Raw genomic sequence first — 23,784 nt, 5'->3', positions numbered from 1 at the left:
CCCTGTGTGCGCCTCGCACCCCCTCCCCACAGTGCCTTGCGGCAGCCCCCCCCCAGCCCTGTGTGCGCCTCGCACCCCCTCCCCACAGTGCCTTGCGGCAGCCCCCCCCAACCCTGTGTGCGCCTCGCACCCCCTCCCCACAGTGCCTTGCGGCAGCCCCCCCCCAGCCCTGTGTGCGCCTCGCACCCCCTCCCCACAGTGCCTTGCGGCAGCCTCAGGGTAGCATGGAAGGGGTTGGTCCTCATATTCCCCAAGTCAGCATCTGAGGCACTTGCCTGCTCTTGCCACACGGATCCAGCCCTGGCAGTAGGAGCCTCCCTCTGCCCTGAGCTGAAGGGTAGCACTGATGCCAGCCTCCTCTTGAACCCTGGGGAGGAGGGTGGTGGCAGCACATGGCTTAGGCCCCCGACATGTGGGTGGTCATACCATGCTCATTGCCATGGTGGGGACCTTAGGGACCTGGCTGCGTCCCAGCCTGCAAACCACTTGGAGCGTGGCTGAGGTCCTATGCTGCAGGGATGTACCTACGGCCTCGCGCCGAACTGGCGCTCCCCTCGTGGAGCGACATGAGGGTCACCCCATGCGGGGGTGCTCAGGTGAATCCGCTAAAGGTGTGAATTCATCATGTTAAATGTCCTGGGGATTGCTCTCACAGGGCAATAAAGTCGCCATTCGTAGGAACCCCTTTCCTTCTGAGAGCGCATCCACACGGGGTTTGGTGTGCTTTAATTTACATGCATTGTCTTCGCATCTTCAGTTGATTCATTTGAGCTTTCACTGGTATCCTCTTGTAGACATGACCTTTGCAGGATTGGGGGCCTTAGTCATGCTCTTGCTAGAGCTAGCCTGAAAAATAAAAACCTGTACTAGAGAAGTGGTAGGCCAGAGCACACGGAGTACGGGGAAAGCCATGGAGACAAAAGTTTTTTCAGTCCCAGTCAGCTCAAATGCTTTCCTTTCTCTTCACCTTTCAGCACAACAAAATTCCAGCTGGCGAAACAAATTAAAGTAAAAACACAAATGGATTATAGGAACAATAAGTGGTTAATGATGCGAGAGTCATAGCCTCTGCTGTGTGCTGGCAGTGCTTCTTTCTGTTCCCACAATGTCAAAGAAGGCGCAGCTGTATAAAATCATACATTACAGAATTCCAATGTAAGAATTTTGGCATACAAAAGATGAACACTTTCAGACTGTAACAAAATAGAATTATTACTAAGACCCTACTTGAATTGCAGGATAATTGTCAAAAAAATTGTGGCTGAGTTGCGGACAAACCATGGACAATTGTGGTAAAGTAATAATGGACCTTATTATTTGCAGTAATAAAGTCCATTATTACTTTTCCGCTGTCGGTTGCCCAAGGCTGACAGTGGGAACATCGGGCTGAGAGTGGGGTTCTCACTGTCAGCTGCCCGGGGCATAGGTATGGCACTGTAGCTATGCTGGTATAACCCTATTGTATAGATGCAGCTTGCACTGACAGAAGGATTTTTTCCATCTGTGTAGGAATATCACCTCCCTGAGCAACAGAAGCTAGGGTGATGGAACCATTCTTCCATCGATCTACCTGCATCTGTACTGGGGGATTGGTCAGCATAACTACATCGCTCAGGGAGGTGGATTTTTCAAACCTGAGGGACAGAACTGTGTAAATTTAAATGTTAAGTGTAGATGTGGCCTCATTCATTGGGATGTTCTAAGTTGGATGTGCACTTTTTTCATTCCTGCCATTCTTGTGTTGCCTAGTTGCATTGTCAAGGCAAATAATCAGGATTCTATTTAAATTTTTTTATTTAACAAAACAAACTAGGGAATGCCATAGAAAACCTCTATTGAGAACTTATACAGCCCTGATCCTGCAAACACTTAAGCACATGCTTGACTTCAATAGAACTACTAGTGCTAAAAGCTAAGCATGCGCATAAGTGTTTGCAGGGGGCAAAGTCTGTAAAGTGAAGCATCCATAAGTTAGGAAATGCCAAAGTTAATGTCACTTGAAGAAACTGCCATTGTGTTTTTGATAGTGCTTTTCAAACTTTCATAATGTGACTCACAAAAGACGTTGTCATTTACCACCTTTCCTTCTATTCCCAGTTGTGTGGCCCCGCTAGCTCTCTCATTCATGAACAAATAACATTCCTGTGACAATTACAGCAACTGTTTTCAAGGAAAAATATTTTAAAAAGTAACTATTGCACTTTTATGAAATTTAGCAAGGAGGAAGGAGGCCCCCAGCAAATGGTTCACAGTCCTGTATTTTGGAATATCTGCAATCTTTAATTATATTATTGCAAACTCATTTTTCTCTGAGGCTCTTGGATCATTAATACTTAAGTGGAGAGAATGCAGCAAATGAGCTGGTGTGGTGCATAGTGAACAAAGTGGTGGGACCTGTCATCCCTGCTTCCTTATAGTTCGGATTCTGTTTAATTACAACAGTGTAAATCTGGATCTCTTAACATACACCATAAACTTACACAGAATGTACCCAGCTGTGAGAGCTGAATTGTCACTCAATACATTCATTGCACAGAGTAGATGGGTACAGTGCAGAGGCAGGTTTCACTCATGTGAGAGGATAACACATTTACTCAAAAAAATGAAAGTAAATGAGTGGGCATTGACAAAGTAAAGTTTGTCCCATGTAGTTGACTGTGTGCACCTCTCATCTTCATTTCTGTTCTAATAATTTATTTACAAATATTGTACTGCTGTCTTATTCACTGTACATAGTCTAGTCTGCACACTGAATGAGGCATTGGTCCGGTGGATAAAACAGCATGTATTCATATAGTAAAAATGCTGTATTGTAATGCATACATTCAAAGGTACAGAGTTAACTTTAACTTTGGCATTTCTTGACTTTAGAGTTTGTGCCCTCTTCTCAACTGGTGTAAACTGGCATAGTGCCATTAAAATCAAAGGCACTATGTTGATTTATACCAGTGGAACATTTGGCACCTTCACTTTGCAGTCTGGAATAATCTTTTACCTTTATTTTGTACTAAATTTGCACAGCTTCATAAGTGTTTATGGTGGTTTACAGAAAATTTAAAGCCTGGAACCCGCCTTCCCCATGAACTCACAGTTTAACTCAGACAAATATGATATATAGGACAAGGATGAAGATGCAAGAATGCATGGACTCAGTGAGGAGTTCAACCTAGAAAATGTACATAGAAGTGGGATTCAAAGAGGGATTTGAAGGAGGAGAGTGTGGGTACTTGGATAGGCAAGAAACTGATCAGATTCCTTCAGCAAAAGACTAGAGAGAACTGTTGGCAAACTCCAAAGAGGGTAGGGGTGTCGTGCTGAAAGTTGCACAGGCAATGTCATGTTAAAGATCATGGGTTTGGTTTGCTTTTTAAACCTTCCTACAATTAAAAATAAAAACTTTGTAAAAGTTCAATTGCTTTTGGCATTTCACCCAGCAAAGACAATGAAAATAGACCAGTCAGTTTCATTACTTTGTTTATAGTAGGTTTAGTCAATTTTTGTGTCTCCTGCACTAGGACAGTGCTGCAGTGTTTGGGTTTCAGGCTTTGCAGCAGGATGTTTATTTGTATAAAAATAACCTTTTCCATTGGAGTTTTCCATTATTTACATTGGCCTTAGGTGTTGTCAAAACTTGAACTAAATGTGAGTAGTATCTTTGGGAGTAAACTTGCTTGTGTAATTGATGGAGTTCATTGTATTGTCATTATTTTATCTTCTCGAAAATAAAAAAAAGCAAACTTATTTATCTTAACAATATTAAAACATATAACAGTTAAAGTAAGATTTTTGTATGGTTACAAATATTTACCATCAGTTTTTAAGTTTCTAAATTGAATACTGCTTGTGGTACTTTCAGTATTTACTATTCAAATATGGGCTCATTATAACAAGTTAGTGACAGGTGTCAGTATGGAAGAACGAAGTGGGTACATGAGGATATACAGTGTGGCTATTATTCCATTCTCTTGTATTTCAGTATGAAATGTACACTATCGAGAGGAATGCGGAGCGGACAGCATCAGCTGGCAGACTGTTATATGACATGTAAGTAATAGAAATGCTTTTGCTTAATTCTCTTTGAAAGTGTCTTGTAAACTTCGCTGAACATAGAACTCTAAAAACACTCGTCATCTTTTTCCATGCTGTATACCACAGTACTTTTATCATAAGATGGGAGTGCAAGGATCTAATGCTGATGTTATGTCATTTCTGTAGGCAAACTAGACAGATCTTACTCATATTTTAAAAACAAAATCAGCCATGAAAGCAAAATGTTCTTTTGTATTTCTTCATACAGGTGCTTTCAAAGTAAGCTTTCTGTTTTAAACTGAATTTGGGATTATTCTGATTTTTTGCCTGACCCTTTATTCCAGGTTTGTGAATTTTCCAGACCAGCCAGTGGTGTGGAGGGAGATTAATGTTATTACATCAGCATTAAGGAATGACTCACAGGATAAGCAGACTCAGTTCTTAAGAGGTAAGGACTCTGTCATCTGACAGAGGTGGAGTCTAGTGGGAATCTAAGAATAAATCCCCAGGCTACACAGCTGATTTGGAAGCCGCAAGTCCTAGTCTGATGAACTATCTGTGGTCTATTGTATACAGTGACTCTCAGCCACAGAGACTCACCTACTGTTAGGCCTGGTCCCCACTAAGCCCCCACCTCGGACTAAGGTATGCAAATTCAGCTACGTTAATAACGTAGCTGAATTCGAAGTACCTTAGTCCGAACTTACCGCGGGTCCAGACGCGGCAGGGAGGCTCCCCCGTCGATGCCGCGTACTCCTCTCGCCAAGCTGGAGTACCAGTGTCGACGGCGAGCACTTCCGGGATCGATCCCAGAACATCGATTGCCTCCGCTGGACCCTCCGGTAAGTGTAGACGTACCCTTAGGTTTAGGAGACACAGGGGAAGAAGCAGGGCAGGGAGCTGAAGCACTATGAGAAGTGCAACTACCAGCTCCACTCCTCTGTCAGTATCCCTTGCCAGGGAACTACCTCTTGGTTGCTGGCAGAGGATTTGGTGAACCACAGGTGGCTTGTGAAATTGGGACTTGAATCTGACAAACTAAATGTAGTTTGCTGGCCAAGGACGTGCACCAGAACAGTTAGTGAAGGCTGTGGGAGCAGGTCACGGAGAACAGTTTGTGTAGTGATTATAGAGCCTCACAAATACTTCCCATGAAAATGTATGAGAAGGAATATGTAGCACTCTTATTTCTAGCCAGACACTTCACTACTACTACTTCTTCTTGACTCCTTTTCTCATTTACATGGGGTCGGAGATGCCCACGATTCTTTGCCACTCCTTCTAATGACTCAGACAAGACACCAATTAATAGAATGGCCATAGTGTGTGGATACTGACAAGAGACCTTCTTGGAAATCGACCTTCTTAAGGGTTTATTAAAGGATACAGAAACATAGAACCATAGGATTAGAAGGGACCGCAAGGGTCATCTAGTCTGCCAAGATGCAGGATTTGTTGTGTCTAAGCCATACAAGACAGATGGCTCCAGCCTCTTCTAGAAAACCTCCAGTGAAAGAGATTCTGCGACTTCCCTACCCAATTTGTTCCATTGTCCTACTGTTCTTACAGTTAGGAAGTATTTCCTGAGATTTAATCTAAAACAGCTATGCTGTAGTTTGAACCCATTGCCTCTTGTCCTGCCCTCTGTGGCAAGAGAGAACAATTTTTCTCCATCTTTTTATGTCAGCCTTTCACGTATTTGAAGACTGCTATCCTGTCCCCCACTTAATCTCCTCTTTTCCAAACTAAACATACCCAGTTCTGTCAGCCTTTGCTCATGTGGCTGCATTCTGTCTCTTTGATTATCTTTTGTCACTCACCTCTGAATCCTTTCCAGTTTCTCTACATCCTTTTTATACGTTAGTGACAAAAATTGGACACACTACTCCAGCTGAGGCCTAACCAGCGCCGAGTAGAGCGGTACTATCGCTTCCCGTGATTCGCATGCTGTGCCTCTGTTAATGCAACCCACAATTGCATTTGCTTTTTTTGTGACAGCATCGTATTGTTGACTCATACGATAGGCCATTGTCTCTTTTAAACAAATTATCTAAATACAACATTCATTATTAAAAATCTCAATGGGAATTCTTGATAAGGCTACCATCTGTCTTAACAAATATTAAATGGTTTTGATTTCAGTGTTCCCATGCATTACTATAATGCAGTTTTTAAATTTTCTAAATTGTTTTAAAATTTACTTTTATTAACCATGCACTTTACCCTGAAATATATTTAGAAACGTATGTGCATTGCTCTTCGCATAGATATGGGTGCCTGTTCTCTGTCTAAAACGTCATAGTAGTTGCAAGAGCACCGTAGGGTGCTTTTTGTAACTGATCAACAAGACAACTTTGATTATTCTTTTGCTTTTTTTCTGTCTCCTCAATTCAGACAGATTGCTTTTTATTTCAATAACTGATTTTTTTTTTTCAGGTTTATTTGAGACCCTTCCTGGTCGAATTCAGTGTGAAATGTTACTAAAGGCCACAGAGCAGTGTTTTAATACGCTAGAAAGGGCAGAAATGCTACTGCTGCTTCTACGACGCTTCCCAGAGACTGTGGTGCAGCATGGGGTAAGAGAAAACTAGCTTCTTTTTGCTGTTAACAACCTTATCAGCCCGTGCCTTTGTGTACAGGTTATGTGCTTTGTCAGATGAGGGTGGGTTGGTTTTTTTTAACTTCAGACTTGCAGGTGATATTTCAGGCAGTTGCTGCTGTCATACCTTAAGTTCAGACCCCCAAATGAATCACAGAATATCAGGGTCGGAAGGGACCTCAGGAGGTCATCTAGTCCAACCCCCTGCTCAAAGCAGGACCAATCCCCAATTTTTGCCCCAGATCTCTAAATGGCCCCCTCAAGGATTGAACTCACAACCCTGGGTTTAGCAGGCCAATGCTCAAACCACTGAGGTTATAAGTGTAAAATTAACCCAAGAAAACAAAGCAGTCTCTTTCTTTGTAAAGTCCACAGGTGAGTCCATGATTAAAAGTAAGCCAGAACAGTAAAAAAAGAGAGATTGTAATCTCACGTTAAAATGAAATCTAGTTTACTAGAAAATGATACTGCTTTGTCAGTTACTTCTTACTTAGGAGACGAGTGGGAGACAGTGAACTTACTGAAATATGTACTACAGTATATTTTTGCTTTAGGATTTGTCCCCTGAGATTGACTCCACAGATACTAAAACATTGCTGTTTAACTGTGAAGTGTAAATGAAAATTGCATAGTGTACTAATCTCAGTACACGATGGAATGCTACTGATGGGAGCGTGTTTGCTCGATTGCTTTGAATCTCATATTTCCAAAAACGTCTGAAAGTACTGAGTAGCTATTCATTTTAACCACTTTTTACACAGGTGGGCCTAGGAGAAACGTTATTAGAGGCTGAAAATATTGAGGACCAAGAATCCCCGGTCAATTGCTTTAGGAAATTATTTGGTAAGAAACTACAAGTGTCTGTTTTATTATAGAACTAAATGACAAAGCTTGGTACCATCTGTTAAGAACTCGTCAGCCTAGGTTGGTAGTGAACAAATCTTTTTAGTTTAATGGCCTGTGTGAAATGAGTTGGCAGTCCTTACTCCAGATGTGCAGAGGACTCTTGGATTTGATCTTCTACCTTGCTGTCACAAAAATTTGGCTACTGTTAGTATATCATCTGCCGAAATGATATGTTGAATTCTAGGTTACTGTATACTCTTATGGAAGCGAACACCTAAGACCTATTTATGCAGGGGAAATTTTCTAACCAATTTTAAAATCATTTAGAGCCCTAGTGGAAACCCAGTTTAAGGCAGCCTGACCAGTTTTTGATTAAGTGGTTTTAAGACAGTTTGGCCTTGGAACAGATTCGCGGGGGTGGGGGGAAACAGATCAGGCCACCTTAAACCAGGTCTATTCTATGGTTCAAACTGGTTTGAAAATTATTGTAGTCTGAACTAATTTTAAAACTGGTCAAAAACTGGACAGGACCCACGGGGCATTTAGTGGCTAACTCTTGTGGTGTTTGCTGTGGTGTACTGAAAACTGTATTAAAATTCCAGGCTTTCACTTTAAGGCTGGCAGGTTAGACAGCTCTACAAGAAAGTGTGTGATCTGGGTCTTTCATAGTTAGTCTTCAAAGAGCCAACCTAGAGTAAGGTAGGTTGAGTTGTGCCTCTCTGTTTTAGGGAGCAGCCTGCTTTGTGTCTCTCTCTTTTGGGGTTCTTGTGTGTTATCATTCTGAATTCTAAGAAATAAAGCACTGTTACATGCAGCTCTTCAGCAAAAGTGTTTTATGTTTATATCGAATTTCTCTGTGTATGCCAGGAAGATAATATTTTGCTAGACAGAAGGTTCTGGAAACTTGCACTGTTGATTTTGAACTCTTATGTAGCCAAAACAAGTATCAGAAAAAACAAACCCAATGTGCTTTTTTTCACCTCTTAGTTTGTGATGTTCTTCCTCTAATCATTAACAACCCTGATGTTCGACTGCCTGCCAGCTTGCTGTACAAGTACTTGAACAAGGCAGCAGAATTTTATATTAATTATGTAACTAGATCTACACAAATGGAAAACCAGTATCAAGGTAAGAATACTTTTACCAAATGATGTTAACATCCTCTTCTAAATTAGTGTAACTGAATAAGGTATTCATTTTACGTAATATCTGCCACTGAGTTAGGGTAATAAAAATATTGTACAGTTTCACAGGATCTTTCATTTGATTTCAGAAAACTAAATAATCCTGTAAGGAGGGTAAAAGATAGGGATCACTACTACATCCACTATGAAATGCAGCCCTTTCAGTAAAATAATGCAGCAGATATCTAATGGCCCTTGTGAGCGCCACAAAGCAGTTCAGGGTAGGAGAGAGTTTCACATCCATTTGAAACTATGATGTGAATTTAGGCTAGCAGAATATCATTACCTGTGTTGGAACTTAGCTGGGTACGTCACACCAGGTTAATTCCTAACTCTTTGCCATTGGATCTCTACTGAGGACAAGTAGCCCAGGGATGGCTTTGACATATTTGGAGTGAGGCTGTGAAACAGTTTTTGCTTTCTTTGATTCCCTGCACAACATAATAAATTCCTGTCCTTCATTATCCAAGCATTATGCATAGGGTGAGACTGACAAATATGGGAGGGTTAGCAGGATTATTCTAAGGCAGCGGTTCTCAAACTGTGGGTCGGGACCCCAGAGTGGGTCGCGACTCTGTTTTAATGGAGTCGCCAACGCTGGCATTAGACTTGCTGGGGCCCAGGACCAAAGTCCGAACACCACTGCCCAGGTGCTTCAGGCCTGGGCGATGGGGCTCAGGTTACAGACCCCCTGCCCAGGGCTGAATTCCTTGGGCTTCTGCTTTGGCCCACCACCTGGGGTGGTGGGGCTTGGGCGGGCTCAGGCTTCAGTTTCCCACCTTGGGGTCATGTAGTAATTTTTGTTGTTAGAAAGAGGTCGCGGAGCAATGAAGTTTGAGAACCACTGTAGAATCTAAGGAAAACATATTCCATAACTGCCTCATTTTCTATAAATGTGTGTGGGCAGGAGGAATCTAAAGTCTCCTTCCCCAGCCTCCAATGTAATAGCACCCAATTGCTTGTTACAATGGATCATAGTGACTGGTATATTGGGTTTATAACTGTTTGTTTGCAAGGAAAAGAACTAAACCTCCTTTTAAAAAAGGAAGCCAATATTCTCCTTTACATGTCTAGTTCCCCCAAACCAGAACTCATGGGGCGAAAGGTCTAGTCTGTTAGTCAGTGCCTCTATTTTAAGTTTAAGCCTTAAAGCTGGCATGTTCAGCAGTACAGTTTCCCTAATACCATGCTGGAGTTTTGGCATGTTGCTAGGAGAAAAAAATGTCATCTGCTAAATTCCAACACCTACATGTTCTGTAGCATCTGGGGTTTCCTGGGAGGTTCCCAGTCCAAGGACTTAACCAGACCTGCCACTGCTGTGCTTGTGCGATTTGGTGTGATAGTAGCACAGGCTGGTGTGAAGGTGGAACAATGATGGACCTTGTTGAAAAATAATCTTAATAGTGCTCAGACTAGTAAATACTCTTCTGCTTCTTAGAACATAAGGCCAAACATAAAAGAAACTACCATATAACTGCATTTGGAGAATGTTTGACACAAATTAACAAAGATACAGAGATCTAAGACAGTTGAGATATCCTTTCAGACTAGACGTTTTGAGACACACCTAGGTCTTGATCCTGATTTTACTTACTCTTGTTAATTTGTCTCAACTTGTTTATATTTTCTGTGAAATTGTGGATAGCTTAGTTAATTATGAAATAGAGGCTTGGAAGTCATTTGATCAGATTTCTTGTAGTGTGTGAAGTGCCATGTAGTTCCAATGTCTCTTCAGGTTTTATCTTTTTCCTTGCTCAGATAGGATTTCATAGTTATCTATCAAATATACTGTTCTGCTACTTGATTATTTTTTTCTTTAACTAATTTGATTTCTGCACATGGAGAAATCTTTTTTTTTTTCTTCCTTTTTTCTAGGTTCACAAGATACCTCTGATCTCATGTCCCCCAGCAAACGTAGCTCTCAGAAATATGTAATAGAGGGTCTGACTGAGAAATCATCCCAGATTACAGACCCTTGGGAGAGACTATTTAAGATACTGTCTGTCGTGGGAATGAGATGTGAATGGCAGATGGATAAAGGAAGAAGGTGAGAAATGTGTCCTTTTTCCTATGGTGGTTTGCTAGGAGAGTTGGGCTTTTCAATTCTTCAGTAAACTGGACTATAGAACAAATTGAATTTTAAGTTATAGTGTATAATTTCAGCCCAGTATTTTTCTCAAAAGCATACAAGCCAGAGCATGTATGTAGGGTTTGTTGAGCCTCTGTAAACGTTGACCGTATAAGGATCGACTCGGTAGCCTGGTCTACACTAAGAAAACTACTAGGTTGGTGATGACAGACAACAGCAATGGGTGCAGCTGAACTTCTTCATTAACATTCCTAGGCACAAACACTGAATTGCAAGCACAGGCTAGAACAAACTGCATTCAGCACCATATTTAGACAGTGTGTTTGCCCTTGCTTACACTTGCATTAAACTGTGTTCTGCATCAGTGCACCTTCACCTGTTCTTTGTTGTCAACAGTGCATGATTTATTTGGTGTAGCCAAAGCTTGTTTTATTTACTTGTCTCTAAGTATGTCAGTATCCTTCTTAACTGGTGAGAGGGAAGACTTTCCAGTTTTTCCGCAGAAATGCAAGCCCCAGAATTATCTGGATCTTTGACTGCAGCTCAGTAATTTTGTCCGATTGTCTGCTGAATACATTGTATTTCCTCCTAGGGCAGTGACATCCTTTTCGTCACCTTCCCACTCCCCAAACTACTACTAAGTTTGAAATATGTATTTTCATTTGCTTTTCTTGAGTTTAGAAGTCTTTGTAATGTATTGTATTCTTTGATTTGTCTCTTACCCTTTAGAAGTTTTGGTGATATTTTACACAGAATGAAAGACCTCTGCAGATACATCAATAATTTTGATAACGAAGCCCATGCGAAGTATAAGAATCAAGTAGTGTATTCCACAATGTTGGTCTTCTTTAAGAATGCATTCCAGTATGTCAGCAGCATCCAGCCATCTCTCTTTCAAGGTTAGTTTTGAAAACACTAATGAGTAAAGATCTTTCAGATATAAGCAATATAAAAACCCTTCTGGAACCGCTGTTTTAAGCTTTAGAAATTTCCTCTAAAGGTAAATGTCTTAGCCTAAATCTCTACCTGTGGGTTGTATCTGGCATATCTTCTAGTGCTGTACTTAAGGCTGAGTTCCAGCTTGCATTCAGCCTCTCTTTTCCCTTTTTACTGTTGCTCATAATATTATCAAACTTACTTTCTTGGAGCTGAAAATTTCCAGCTTGCTTTCAGACCAGAGAGGAGTTGGAAAATTTGCACAAAATCAGTTGAGCTGTTTGAGTTGTGAACACATGAATAATACTTCCCTCCAGATGGTCTATTTAAAAAAACATGTTTGTGCATAATTCAATAAAAGCTGAAGCTAAAAACTTCAAATGTGGCTTGTTTTAGATAGCTCATTCAGGTTTAAGGAATAACATGGCCGTGAAGAAAAATGTTAATTTTTTAAAGTAATTTAGAAGTTGAGTGTTTAAAGTGCTATGTTTTCCCCCTCACTCAAATCTAAAGCTAGAGCAGGGGCGGGCAAACTTTTTGGCCCGAGGGCCACATCGGGATTGCGCAACTGTATGGAGGGCCAGGTAGGGAAGGCTGTGCCTCCCCAAACAGCCTGGCCTCCACCCCCTATCTGCCCCCTCACTGCCCCCCTCAGAACCTCCAACCCATCCAACCCCCCCCCCGGGACTCCCACCCCCTATCCAACAGCCCTCTGCTCCTTGTCCCCTGACCACCCCCTCCCGGGTCCCCCCCGCCCCTAACTGCTCCCCGGGATCCCACTCCCTTATCCAACACCCCCTGCTCTCTGTGCCCTGATTGCCCTCCTGACCCCATCCACATCCCCACCCCCCGACAGGCCCCCGGGACTCCCACTCCCAACCCTCCCTGTCCCCCATCCCCTGACCTCCACCCCATCCAACTGCCCCCTTCTCCCTGACTGCCTCCCAGAACCCCCTGCTTCCTTACCCAACCACCCCCCACCCTGTCCCCTTACCAGCAGTAGGAGCTCGCAGCCACGATACCCGGCCAGAGCCAGCTGCGCTCCCCCCGCTGCCCAGTGGGAGCAGCAGGCCAGAGCGTGGCCCGGCTGTGGGAGAGGAGGGGATAGCGGGGGAGGAGCTGGGGACTAGGCTCCGGGGCCGGGCAGGATGGTCCCGCGGGCCATAATTTGCCCACATCTGAGCTAGAGTATCTCAGAAAAATCAGGATGCTCTGAATTGCTTGTGCTCGGATTGATCTAAATTCTTAGACATGGCCCCAAAGCTGAAGGATATGGTTTAAGCTCTGGTTTGAGTGGGTTTTGAAAGGCTGTGTTCGGGAGTTATCAAGCTATTTGCTTCATATGAAGGATTTTACAAGCCCCATTAGCAATGTTTATTCCCTCCTGTTTTCTTTAATCCCAGAGAGACTCCTTGCAAATATTAATGTCTATTAATATTGAAAAACGGGGCACTCATAAGTCATGAAATGTATAGTTAATGCTGAAAGTCCAATTTAAATTGTCTCTAATTGCACTTATGACTTTCATTATAGACTATTCCTTGATATTATAAACTATTTGTGCTGTATTGTGTATGTAATTACTTAATCTAGAATTTCTTAACAGCTCTACATAAAGTAAGTTATAGTACATAAATCAAGCCAATTCCTTCTCCCAGAATCCAACGAATCTGTCCTTTGTTGCTTCAAGTGCCATGAATCATAGAACTGGAAGGGACCTCAAGAGGTCATCTAGTCCAGTCCCCTGCATTCAAGGCAGGACTAAGTATTATCGAGACCATCCCTGACAGATGTTTGTCCAACTTGCTCTTAAAAATCCCCAATAATGGAGATTCCACCGCCTCCCTAGGCAATTTATTCTAGTGCTTACCTACTCTGACAGGAAGTTTTTCCTCATGTCCAACCTAAACCACCCTTGCTGCAATTTAAGCCCATTGCTTCTTGTCCTATCCTCAGAGGTTACGAACAACAATTTTTCTCCCTCCTCCTTGTAACAACCTTTTATGTACTTGAAAACTGTTATCATGTCCCCTCTCAGTCTTCTCTTCTCCAGACTAAACAAACCCAATTTTTTTCAATCTTCCCTCATAGGTCATGTTTGCTAATCATTTTTGTTGCTCTTCTCTGGACTTTCTCCAGTTTGTCCACAACTTTCCTGAAATGTGGTGCCCAGAACTGGACACAATACTCCAGCTGAGGCCTAATCAGCGCAGAATAGAGGGGAAGAATTACTTCTTGTGTCTTGCTTACAATACTCCTGTTAATACATCCCAGAATGATGTTTGGTTTTTTTGCAACAGCATTACATTTTTGACTCATATTTAGCTTGTGATCCACTATGACCCCCAGATCCCTTTCCACAGTACTCCTTCCTAGGCAGTCATTTTCCATTTTGTATGTGTGCAACTGATTGTTCCTTCCTAAGTGGAGTACTTTTCATTTGTCCTTATTGAATTTCATCCTATTTACTTCAGACCATTTCTCCAGTTTGTCCAGATCATTTTGAATTTTAATCCTATCCTCCAAAGCACTTGCAACCCCTCCCAGCTTTGGTATCGTCCGCAAACTTTGTAAGTGTACTCTATGCCATTATCTAAATCACTGATGAAGATATTGAACAGAACCAGACCCAGAACTTATCCCTGTGGGACCCCACTTGTTATGCCCTTCCAGCATGACTGTGAACCACTGATAGCTACTCTCTGGAAACAATTTTCCAACCAGTTATGCACCCACCTTATAGTAGCTCCATCTATATAGTATTTCCTTAGTTTGTTTATGAGATGTTCATGCGAGACAGTATCAAAAGCCTTACTAAAGTCAAGATGTACCACATCTACCGCTTCCCCCCCCTACCCACAAGGCTTGTTACCTTGTCAAAGAAAGCTATCAGGTTGGTTTGACACGATTTGTTCTTGACAAATCCATGCTGACTGTTATTTATCACCTCATTACCTTCTAGGTGTTTGCAAATTGATTGCTTAATTATTTGCTCCATTATCTTTCCGGGTACAGAAATTAAGCTGACTGGTCTGTAATTCCCTGGGTTGTCCTTATTTCCCTTTTTATAGATGGGCACTGTATTTGTCTTTTTCCAGTCTTCTGGAATGTCTCCTTTCTTCCATGACTTTTCAAAGATAATTGCTAATGGTGCAGATATCTCCTCAGTCAGCTCCTTGAGTATTCTAGGATGCATTTAATCAGGCCCTGGTGATTTGAAGATCTCTAACTTATCTAAGTAATTTTTAATGCTATGGGCAGGGAGAGAGGGGGGGGGTCTTGGGATTTTTGTCCCTCCTTTTTATAGTTTCATTTCCCGCATTGAAAAACATTTCCAACTGGGTACCGGGAGACACACAGTCTATGGAGAAGGATGTTCCCTGCTTTTTTCTCACCTGTTTGAGCTTTCTTCATTTCTCTTCCTTCTTTATGACTCTGTTTACTGCTTAAATGCAAATTAAGCAGAGCATACATCCCTGTGTTTGAGAGAGAACTGTTTGCCAACCTCAGTTTGGAACATGTGTTACTAACACTCTACAGTGGAATCTTACAACTTTGCATACAATGTTGCCACACATATTTTATCAGGACAGTAATGACCAGAAAATTACAAGTTTTCAAAATGATACCTCACAAGGTGTAATTTGTACAAAGCTTATTACACTTGTATGTAGGGTGTGGACACATTCTGTCATAGGGTACTAGTAGGAAAGCCCACTCTAATACCTTAAGCTTGCCAGCTGTGTTGCAAAAGAGACTTTTGTGTGTGGGGGGGAGGGGGTTTGTTTGCTTTTCATGGAAGATGCTCAGATACCACAGTGATGGACAACCTCATAGAAATCTAGGTATGTCAGAGTGGGGTCCTCCCAGGAGTTCCTTGATGTCGGGGTAAGAGATGGAGCAGTGACCTAGAGTAGGATCCTTGGGAACAACCTTTTCTCAGTGGGGAGAGGAGCAGGCCAAGCCCTGCTGTTTCCTGTGTGGAGGAGATGGTACTGCCCTGGGTCTTCCAAGCCAGTCAGAGGCACAGAACGAGTCCCCGAGGAGCCTCCTTGGAGCAGAGTTTAGTAGGGTTCAAGAGAAAATTAGACATTTACACAAATAACCTCTGCAGCTACACTTAGCTAGAATAAAAATGTATAAGGAATATAAACCTTTGTTTTATATTCCTGGGATGTAATCTGGCAGGTTGGGGTTAGGAAGAATGATCCTATGTGGGCAGGTTGTTGAAGAAACTTACATGAAAGGGGATTTACACCTTTCTCTGAAGCACCTGGCATCATTCACTAATTGTCTCAGGATATCGGGCTAGGTGAATTATTCATCTGATCTCGTGAGTGTAGCATTTCCTATGACGTTGGCCAAGTCACTTACCCTCACTAGGCCACAGTTTCCCAGTCTGCAAAATGGGGATAATTCTGCACTGACAATACTAGTGTTAGTGGACTTCACCTCTTGGGTCTGTGTTACTGTGGGTGGGTTTGACAGGAACTCTGTAGTTTGAAGATTCTGCGCCTATTGGATCCAACGGGGGACGTCTTGCGCTGCCACGATGAGTTACCCATGCTTCTACCGTCACATCCTGTCTGAGAAGAGTTGGGGAAGGAACTACCGAGGGACTGCATTCTGTCCCAACTTGATGCAAGCCTTGGGCACTGTGCTTCACACTCACATCCTTTCGGGTACCACTGTGTCAGTTCCTGAGCTCAGTAATGTATTTCTGTGACATCTCTTGCTGATTTCTGCTGTGCCATCGAATGCCGGTGGAGTGCAGTGCCATGGGTGTTATCTGCGTCACTGGGGGGTTTTCTCCTCCTTTTTTAGAAAGGAACTGTCTATAGAAAAAATGGAGAGAGCCCACATGTTTCAGCAGGGAGGCACAAGATGCCTCCTGCTGGATACAACCGCTCTCAACCTCCATCTATGAGAATTCTCACCAGGTGCATGGACTGGGGTGGCATCTATTGAGATGTAGATCTTCAGTGAACGATTACTTGTAAGTAATCATCTCTTGCCTATTTCACATGGGGTTGGATGGAGGATTATGAGATGAGCGGGGCAATTCACATGTCTCTCATAAGCTCTCAGGCTGTCTGCGGGCTTGGGCAGTAATCAATGCTTTGGTTGATATATTTTCAGGATGTTCATTTTATGTTTGGTGATGCATCGCCTCCTTTCTTGGCAGACAGAGATTTTAAATGGGATGATAGAGAAATAGATTTCCCATTCCTTCATCCTTCTCTCTGCAAGCATGCAAACCCCTAATACACAGGGTGGGTTTTTTTTTGGTAGATTAAGGAATGAAACACTTTTGGGGATCCCCTTTCAAAATACTGGCAGCACACTGTCACATGGAGATAATACTTCCCTATCTCAGTTTTACAGATGACTAAACTTAAGCACTAAGACCTTAAGTGATTTGGATCGAAGATCCAGGATCCTTAAGTCCAGGATCGAACAGAAAGTTTGTGGCACAGTTGGAAGTAGAAATCAGATCTGACTCCCATTCCTATCCTTTACCTAACAACTAAGCTTCTTTGGAGGTATGGTCATGGGAAGGGGTAGTGGACTTTGGCAGCCAACTAAAAGCTTGATCCCACATCTGAAGTCAGCAGGAGCCGGCCATAAGCAAGTTACACTACTAAGGAAATCTCATGATAAAACAACTGTATTCCTCTTTTGAGGCTTCAGTGGCTGGCAAGGTTCTGCTCCATTTTCCCATAAAGAGTTCTTTGGGAATTTTTCTTTAGTTGTTGCTTTTAGGATGTTGGCCAAATGGACCAAATGACTGGCATTATTTAATGATTGCTTTTAGTTGAAAGTAAATGATGCTTGGAGACAAAATACTTAAAACTCTTACATATCTTGTGACTGCTCCCTTAGAAGGAGGTTCCAAGATTTTCTGACAGCTTTGAGCAAATCATCATGACTTCTGGCAGAGGATATGTGACCTCTAAGATAGGGCTCCCTTCAAAGCAAGTTGTATCATTACCAGGGTATTTTAAACATTGACACAATTTGTTGAATTACTTTCAAATTGTTCCGTACAACATGCCTGAATGAAAAAATTTGAAGCAGGCAAACGGTCATTCAGTTCAGTCTAAAGCAAGTTTTAATTTATTTTTTAAATGTAGGGCCAAATGCTCCAAACCAAGTTCCATTGGTTCTCCTTGAAGATGTGTCCGGTGTCTATGGCGATACAGATATTGATCGCAACAAGCACATACATAAAAAGAGGAAACTTGCAGAAGGAAGAGAGAAGACCATGGTAACTCCTTTAGACTATTCAATTCTTAATAGAAATTATACCACATTTGGAATTTAGAACATTAGGAATTTCTGTTTCTGACCAAAATATGCAAAGAAAGGGACTTTTGGTGAGAAGCAGCAAGAACAAAACAATTTTACTGGCAATACTGTAAGTGCTAGTGTCATGATGTGAAAGGAACTGTGCTGAGACTATTACAGGTCTGTCGCATCTTACGCTGGGGTTATGTTTCGCAGCCAGCGTGTAAAGCGAAAATCGCGTATAGTCAAAATTACATTGAGTGTAATGGTGGGCGGAATCGCCCGCACTAGAGGTATAGTATTAAAATTGTTATTTTTCTCTTTTGTTTTTTTGTTTTTGTTTTTGCCGACCGCATAAAGCTGAAATCGCGCATGTTAAATGCGTGTAAGATGCGACAGACCTGTATTTATTTGATTGTACTATGTTTTCAGGCAGGGATTCTATAGGCAAAGTGCTATTGCATAATAGTTGGCCTGTAATAACAGTTATGTGTGTGCTCTGTCTCTTTCATAGGAGAAAAAATACTATTTTATAGAATTACATTGTTGGTAAAAGTACACATTTTAGAAGAATTACATGTGATTTGCAATATGCCATGATGGTTTTGGATTGACTGAGAAGGTTTAGCTCTTACTTCAGTAATAAATTATTCTAATGCAATCTGGATAACAATACCACAATTTGACCAATGTGTAACAGATTGAACTCTTTAAAGATGCAATTTATGATGACATGGCACTCAGGATCTCGATAGTTTATTTTTAGAGTAAAATAACAATTTTTTCCACTATTTTTCATTTCTTTTTGCTAAAGGAGTTAGTAATATTTAATATATAATTAATGCTAAGCATAGAAATAGTGAAAAGTCTATTCTGAAGATATTTGCACTGGGATTGCTTGCTTTGACGCTTATACGCAATGTTGCAGAAGTTCCATTAGATTCTTTTGAAAAACATTTAATTTAAAGAGAGCGAAATGTTTTGTCTATACTGATCCTTAAGCAGAGTTCGGATGATGAAGACCCTTCTGGGAAGGGGAGAAGTCGTCACATCACAATAAATAAGACAGACCTTGCAAACTCTGTTGAAGTACTAGAGAGCTTTAAACTGGCAAGAGAGAGCTGGGAGCTTCTCTATTCTCTGGAATCACTCGATAAAGGTAAGGATGATTGCAGGCATTTCTGTGTTTATGCTTCCTTGTTAGAGAAGAATTGTTTGACTGTTAAAATACAGTTCAGGTATTTCTGAAAGTACCCTCTGTTTTGGAAGCCTGGATGGTTTGAGATTGGAAATTGAGATAAGAAGCCTTATCAATTATCTTGGAATTTTGGTTTATTTGTTGTTTTTTAGTTCCTCCATACTTCTGTACTCATTCACTTGCCTTTCCTTGAAAGCAGCTTTTACTAAGGTAGCACATAGGTGGTAATAGAAAAGAAAGAGAAATGGGAGAACGTAGTACCGAATGGATACCAAAACCTTAAGTGTGGGGGTGTTGCTAGTAACCTCCTGAAGATTTGCATGTAACCATAATTTCCCCAGCAATTTGTTTCTTTGAAGATAGTTACTGGGTCTTTTCTGATTATAATGTGTTTTTTATTGATGACTTATATTTGTTTTATGAAAAAATACTTCATGCAAAGAGTACCAGTTAGCCGTATTTAGGCATGTTGAATACTTTCGTCCTGAAGAATAGCATGATAAATAGAAAAATGGTGGATTAGAAATTGTCCTATGTTGAAAATGTTTTTGTTCCGTCTTATTATTTTTCAGTTTTATTATTATTATTAGATGCCTTTTAAACAAAAGTTTTGCAATGCTTCCCCTCCCACCCTTAAGACTACTGTCTGATTGTTTCCACAGAATTCACAAGAATTTGCTTGTCGTGGAAGACAGATACCTGGCTTTGGTTACGAATCTTCCTCACAGATATGATCATTTACCAGGTAAATGAAAGAATGAGACTTAGACTTTTACATAGCCCTTCGACCTAATGGATTTGTGTCCTGGCTAGCTGCATCTTTGATCCCTCTTACATTTCTCTCTAGTGCACCCTTTCAGGTAGCAGGCCCTGTTTCTTCACTCCTCTCAAGGTGGAATCCCTCAATTCTCCTACCCACAGAGCAGGTCCCTGGCCTACAAGCACCCCTGTCTGTCAACTGTTTCCTTAGCAGGCCCAGCTGGGTTTGGCTTATGCAAGAGACTTCCTTTTGGAAGCTGTGAACAGTAGATAAATGCAGTCACTCTGAGCACCACCTTCTTCTTCTCCTCCCCCCCACCCCAAAGTCTTTATTTATCCATAGGACATAGCAATCAGAATAAAAAAGGGTTAAAGCAGTGGTCCCCAACCTTTCCGTTTGGTGGGCGCCGGACGACTAGCCGCCGAGGAGCCTGGCCGCCGGACAAGCAGTCGCCGAGATGCCACCAAGAAGCGGCAACGCCAAGAAGCATTGCTGCCGAAATGCTGCCAAGAAGCAGCGTCACCGCCGAAAATCAGCAGCATTTCAGCGGCACCGCTTCTTGACGTTCCTGCTTCTCGGCAGCATTTCAGCGGCTGCTTGTCCGGCGGCCAGTAGGTGGGTGCACATAGATGCCCTGGCGGGCGCCATGGCACCCACAGGCACTGCGTTGGGGACCACTGGGTTAAAGCAACAAAAGGCTTACATGCATATATCTGACCTAATAATAAATAAAAATAATACTTACCTCTTATAAAGCACCTGTCATTAGTAGATCCCAAAGAACTTTGTAGAGGTCAATATCATTATCCCCATTTTTCAGTTGGAGAAACTGAGGCCCAGAAGGGTGACGTGACTTGCCCCAGGTTACCCAGCAGACTAGTAGTAGAGCAGGGAATAGAACCCAGGTCTCATGAGTCCTAGTGCTGTATTCGCTATGCTCCGCTTGAAGAAGGCCCTTGCATCTCAGCTATCTCTTCCTCTGGGGACTGGGGTTTTATCTGCTTCCCTGCTGACACTGCCCCATCCTTGAGCTCAGGGCCTCAGGTTTTTATCTACTTAACAGTGCTTTGTTCCATGTTCCCATCTGAAGCCCCTCCCTCCCAAATCAGCTGTTGTGTCCAGGTTGGTCAAAGACAAAACTTCAAAGGCATTAACACCTATTTTGTCAGTTAAGTACTGGTGGTTGGGTTTTCGAAAGCCATTGCCTGCCTTCCTGCAGAGGGATGTGAGGGGAATGCCTGCAGGAAAGAACCTTTGAATCATCTAACCATGATCAAGCATAACAATGATCAAACAGTAACACATAATAGTCATAAAAATAATAGCCATAACACCCACAATTTTCTTAATTTACTTGTATTTTGAATGCAAAATTTCAGAATGTTTCAAAGCAACCTATCCTGTGTTTTTCCCTTACTTAATCTGATTTTCGGTTGACTGAGGCCTTGTCGTCTCTAGAAATTTTTTGCTCACATACCTATAGCGGTATAATTATACCAGCAAACTCTTCTAGTGTAGATGCAGTTTTACTGGCATAAAAACACTTCTGCATAGCTTACTCCAGTTCCCCAAGATACATAAGCTATGCTGGCAAAAACACTTTTATGTCAGTATAAGTGCATCTATTCCTTGACTTATGCTGGCATAGCTATGTTACTTTAAAAAAATCATACTCCTAACCAACATAGATATGCCAGTGTAAGTTTTAAATGTAGACTAGGCCTTAGTGACACATTGCATTTTGCTGCTCTCTTGCTGTTAGGAATGGTTTTCTTGGAGCAATTTTTTAATTTTCTCTTTGCAATCTCAATGTAAATAAGCATATAACAAAAGTCACCTAGTAGTTTCATATGCTTTGGTCATTCCTGCTATTTTAAATGGAAAATTACAATATTTTTTTAAAAAGAGAGATTAAGAGTATCCTGACAAAGTAGTTCTTGGTCTTTCCCTGTACCCAGGTTTCCCTTAAGACTGCTTAGAGTGGGCCTTGAGTGATGAGGTTAAACTTGACTGAGGTTTGCTAAAAAAATACAGCCGAGTCCTCTGCTTGGAAGGGCACATAGATAAGAGAGCTGACTCCTTGCTTGGTACTGTGCTACTTATAGAGTTGTAGGACTGGAAGGGAACTCAAGAGGTCATCTAGTCCAATCCCCTGCACAAAGCAGGACTGAGTATTATCTACTTCCATCTCACTGCAAAGTTCTACAGTGTGCTGGAGGCTTGTTAAGAATGGGATTCCCATAAAATCTTATCCATAAGCTTTTGGGCAAGGTAAACGTCTTGAAATACATTAGTTTAGCTTTTGGCATGGTGTCATTGGTAATGCTTCCTACAGGCCCTGCAAGACTGCCCCTGCTGGGTGGCTGTCCCCACAGAAGGTAAAGGTCCCATGACTCATTCCTAATAGTTCACAAGCTAGCTCCCTTGTATCTTGGCTGACATTCTAATGCCCACGACACGGTGGCAGGCACAAGGACTGCCATCAGAGTGTTACTGATATGCTTTGTAAAGGGGTTACCTAGAATGTGAAACGTGCTCGTATAAAGTCAAAATGTCCAGTGCACCCAGGTCAGGCTAGCTGGCTGTTCTGAATTACCATCAGCAGGTGAAGACAAAGTGAATACAATGTGTAATAATGCCTTAGAAGAGGGTCAGTCTACTGAGCAATGTAGTTCTCTCTCTCATTTCCCATATTCAGGTGCTGTGGTAATCAGTATGTCTCCTTAGGTGAAAACTGCTCTGTGTGAGAGCTTTATAGCTAGTTTTTCCCTTTGAATTTTGGTTTTTACCTTCTCACTATTTTTTTTTTTTTAATTGGGAGGCTTTTAATAATTCGTCTTCTCTAAACAGAAATGTTTCTTGCTCCATCCAGAGCATGGCTTGTTGTTTCCTACCATTGGCGGAGTCAGCAGTTGCCCAGAATGTATGGCCCCTAATCCCAAGTCTCCAATATCTCTTACCAAGTGAGAGGTTGTAGCTTTGGCTTAGAGGATTTCAGAGTCTACCCACCTTTCCCTCTTCCCCCATCCCTGTAGACACACATTGATTGTGGATAAATTCAGAATTTGTGGCCCCAGATGATGCTCCTATATGCTAGGAACTGGCAGTTTCCCCAGGTCTTGCACAGGAGTTACTGGTTCTGGAAATGGTCAGATCCACCGAGGAAGCCTCATTTTGTTAAGCGCACAAGCTGCCACTCTTCCAGTACAGTGTTTGTTCGGTAAATCATTCTGTTCTTCAGGCAGTATGCCATAAAAAACGCTGTTTTGAATTTTTAAAGAACTTAAAATCTGTCCTTCCACTACAGACCGTTGTATGTCTAATTAGCAATTAAGAGAGAATCTTCCAATCTAGCAGGTACAAAAACTGTGTATGCAAGAAGATAGGGAGAGAAAGAGACAAGTAAGGTTTTCTTTGATCTAGAATTATTTTACCAATAATGAAATAAACAGCAATTTAGCTTAGTCAGTTTTGGGCAACATATACCATGAAAACTGCAGACACGTGCAATGCTTGACTCTTGCAGATCCATTCCAATATAGTGAACAGACTTTTTCAGTGGACTTAAATGGCTCCAAAATAAATGATTAGTTAACCCTTGAGACCCTGGTTGTAAAGTCAAATTTTAATTTGAAACAAATCTAATTAAAAATCCAATTTAAATACATATAAAGAGAATATTTTTTTATTTTTTTTTCAAAATTAGGCCTATATCTTCCCTTGTCACAAGCTCCCAAATGTACCATTCAAACCCCTCTTTTACCATGTCCTAGCTTAATTAGCATGACATTGTGAAATCTTCACTACTTGGATAACCTTGGCTTTGGAGACTTTCTAAGGTAGGATTGTCTCCTT

At 41.8% G+C, this 23,784-nt stretch overlaps 1 protein-coding gene across 6 annotated transcripts in view; it reads left to right on the top strand.

The window, feature by feature from the left end:
- The first annotated feature begins 962 nt into the window (after positions 1-962).
- INTS10 (integrator complex subunit 10) overlaps positions 963-23,784 on the top strand; it is a 40,044-nt gene continuing 17,222 nt past the window's right edge. The window contains exons 1-11 of one of the 6 annotated variants that reach the window (XM_034771622.1): positions 963-1,155; positions 3,977-4,044; positions 4,374-4,477; positions 6,466-6,605; positions 7,390-7,471; positions 8,462-8,602; positions 10,534-10,705; positions 11,477-11,646; positions 17,818-17,951; positions 18,977-19,130; positions 19,832-19,914. In XM_034771622.1, the coding sequence (XP_034627513.1) occupies positions 3,983-4,044; positions 4,374-4,477; positions 6,466-6,605; positions 7,390-7,471; positions 8,462-8,602; positions 10,534-10,705; positions 11,477-11,646; positions 17,818-17,951; positions 18,977-19,130; positions 19,832-19,914 (1,242 nt within the window). In that variant the 5' untranslated portion in view covers positions 963-1,155; positions 3,977-3,982. Of the gene's footprint in view, positions 1,156-3,976; positions 4,045-4,373; positions 4,478-6,465; positions 6,606-7,389; positions 7,472-8,461; positions 8,603-10,533; positions 10,706-11,476; positions 11,647-17,817; positions 17,952-18,964; positions 19,131-19,831; positions 19,915-23,784 lie in introns of those variants that run through there. The other 5 variants (XM_034771621.1, XM_034771620.1, XM_034771624.1 and 2 more) reach the window with 5 other exon arrangements.

This window comes from Trachemys scripta, chromosome 5 (genome assembly GCF_013100865.1).
Source record: "Trachemys scripta elegans isolate TJP31775 chromosome 5, CAS_Tse_1.0, whole genome shotgun sequence".
NCBI classification, from domain to species: Eukaryota; Metazoa; Chordata; order Testudines; family Emydidae; genus Trachemys; species Trachemys scripta.
This window is presented reverse-complemented; position numbering and strand designations above follow the sequence as displayed.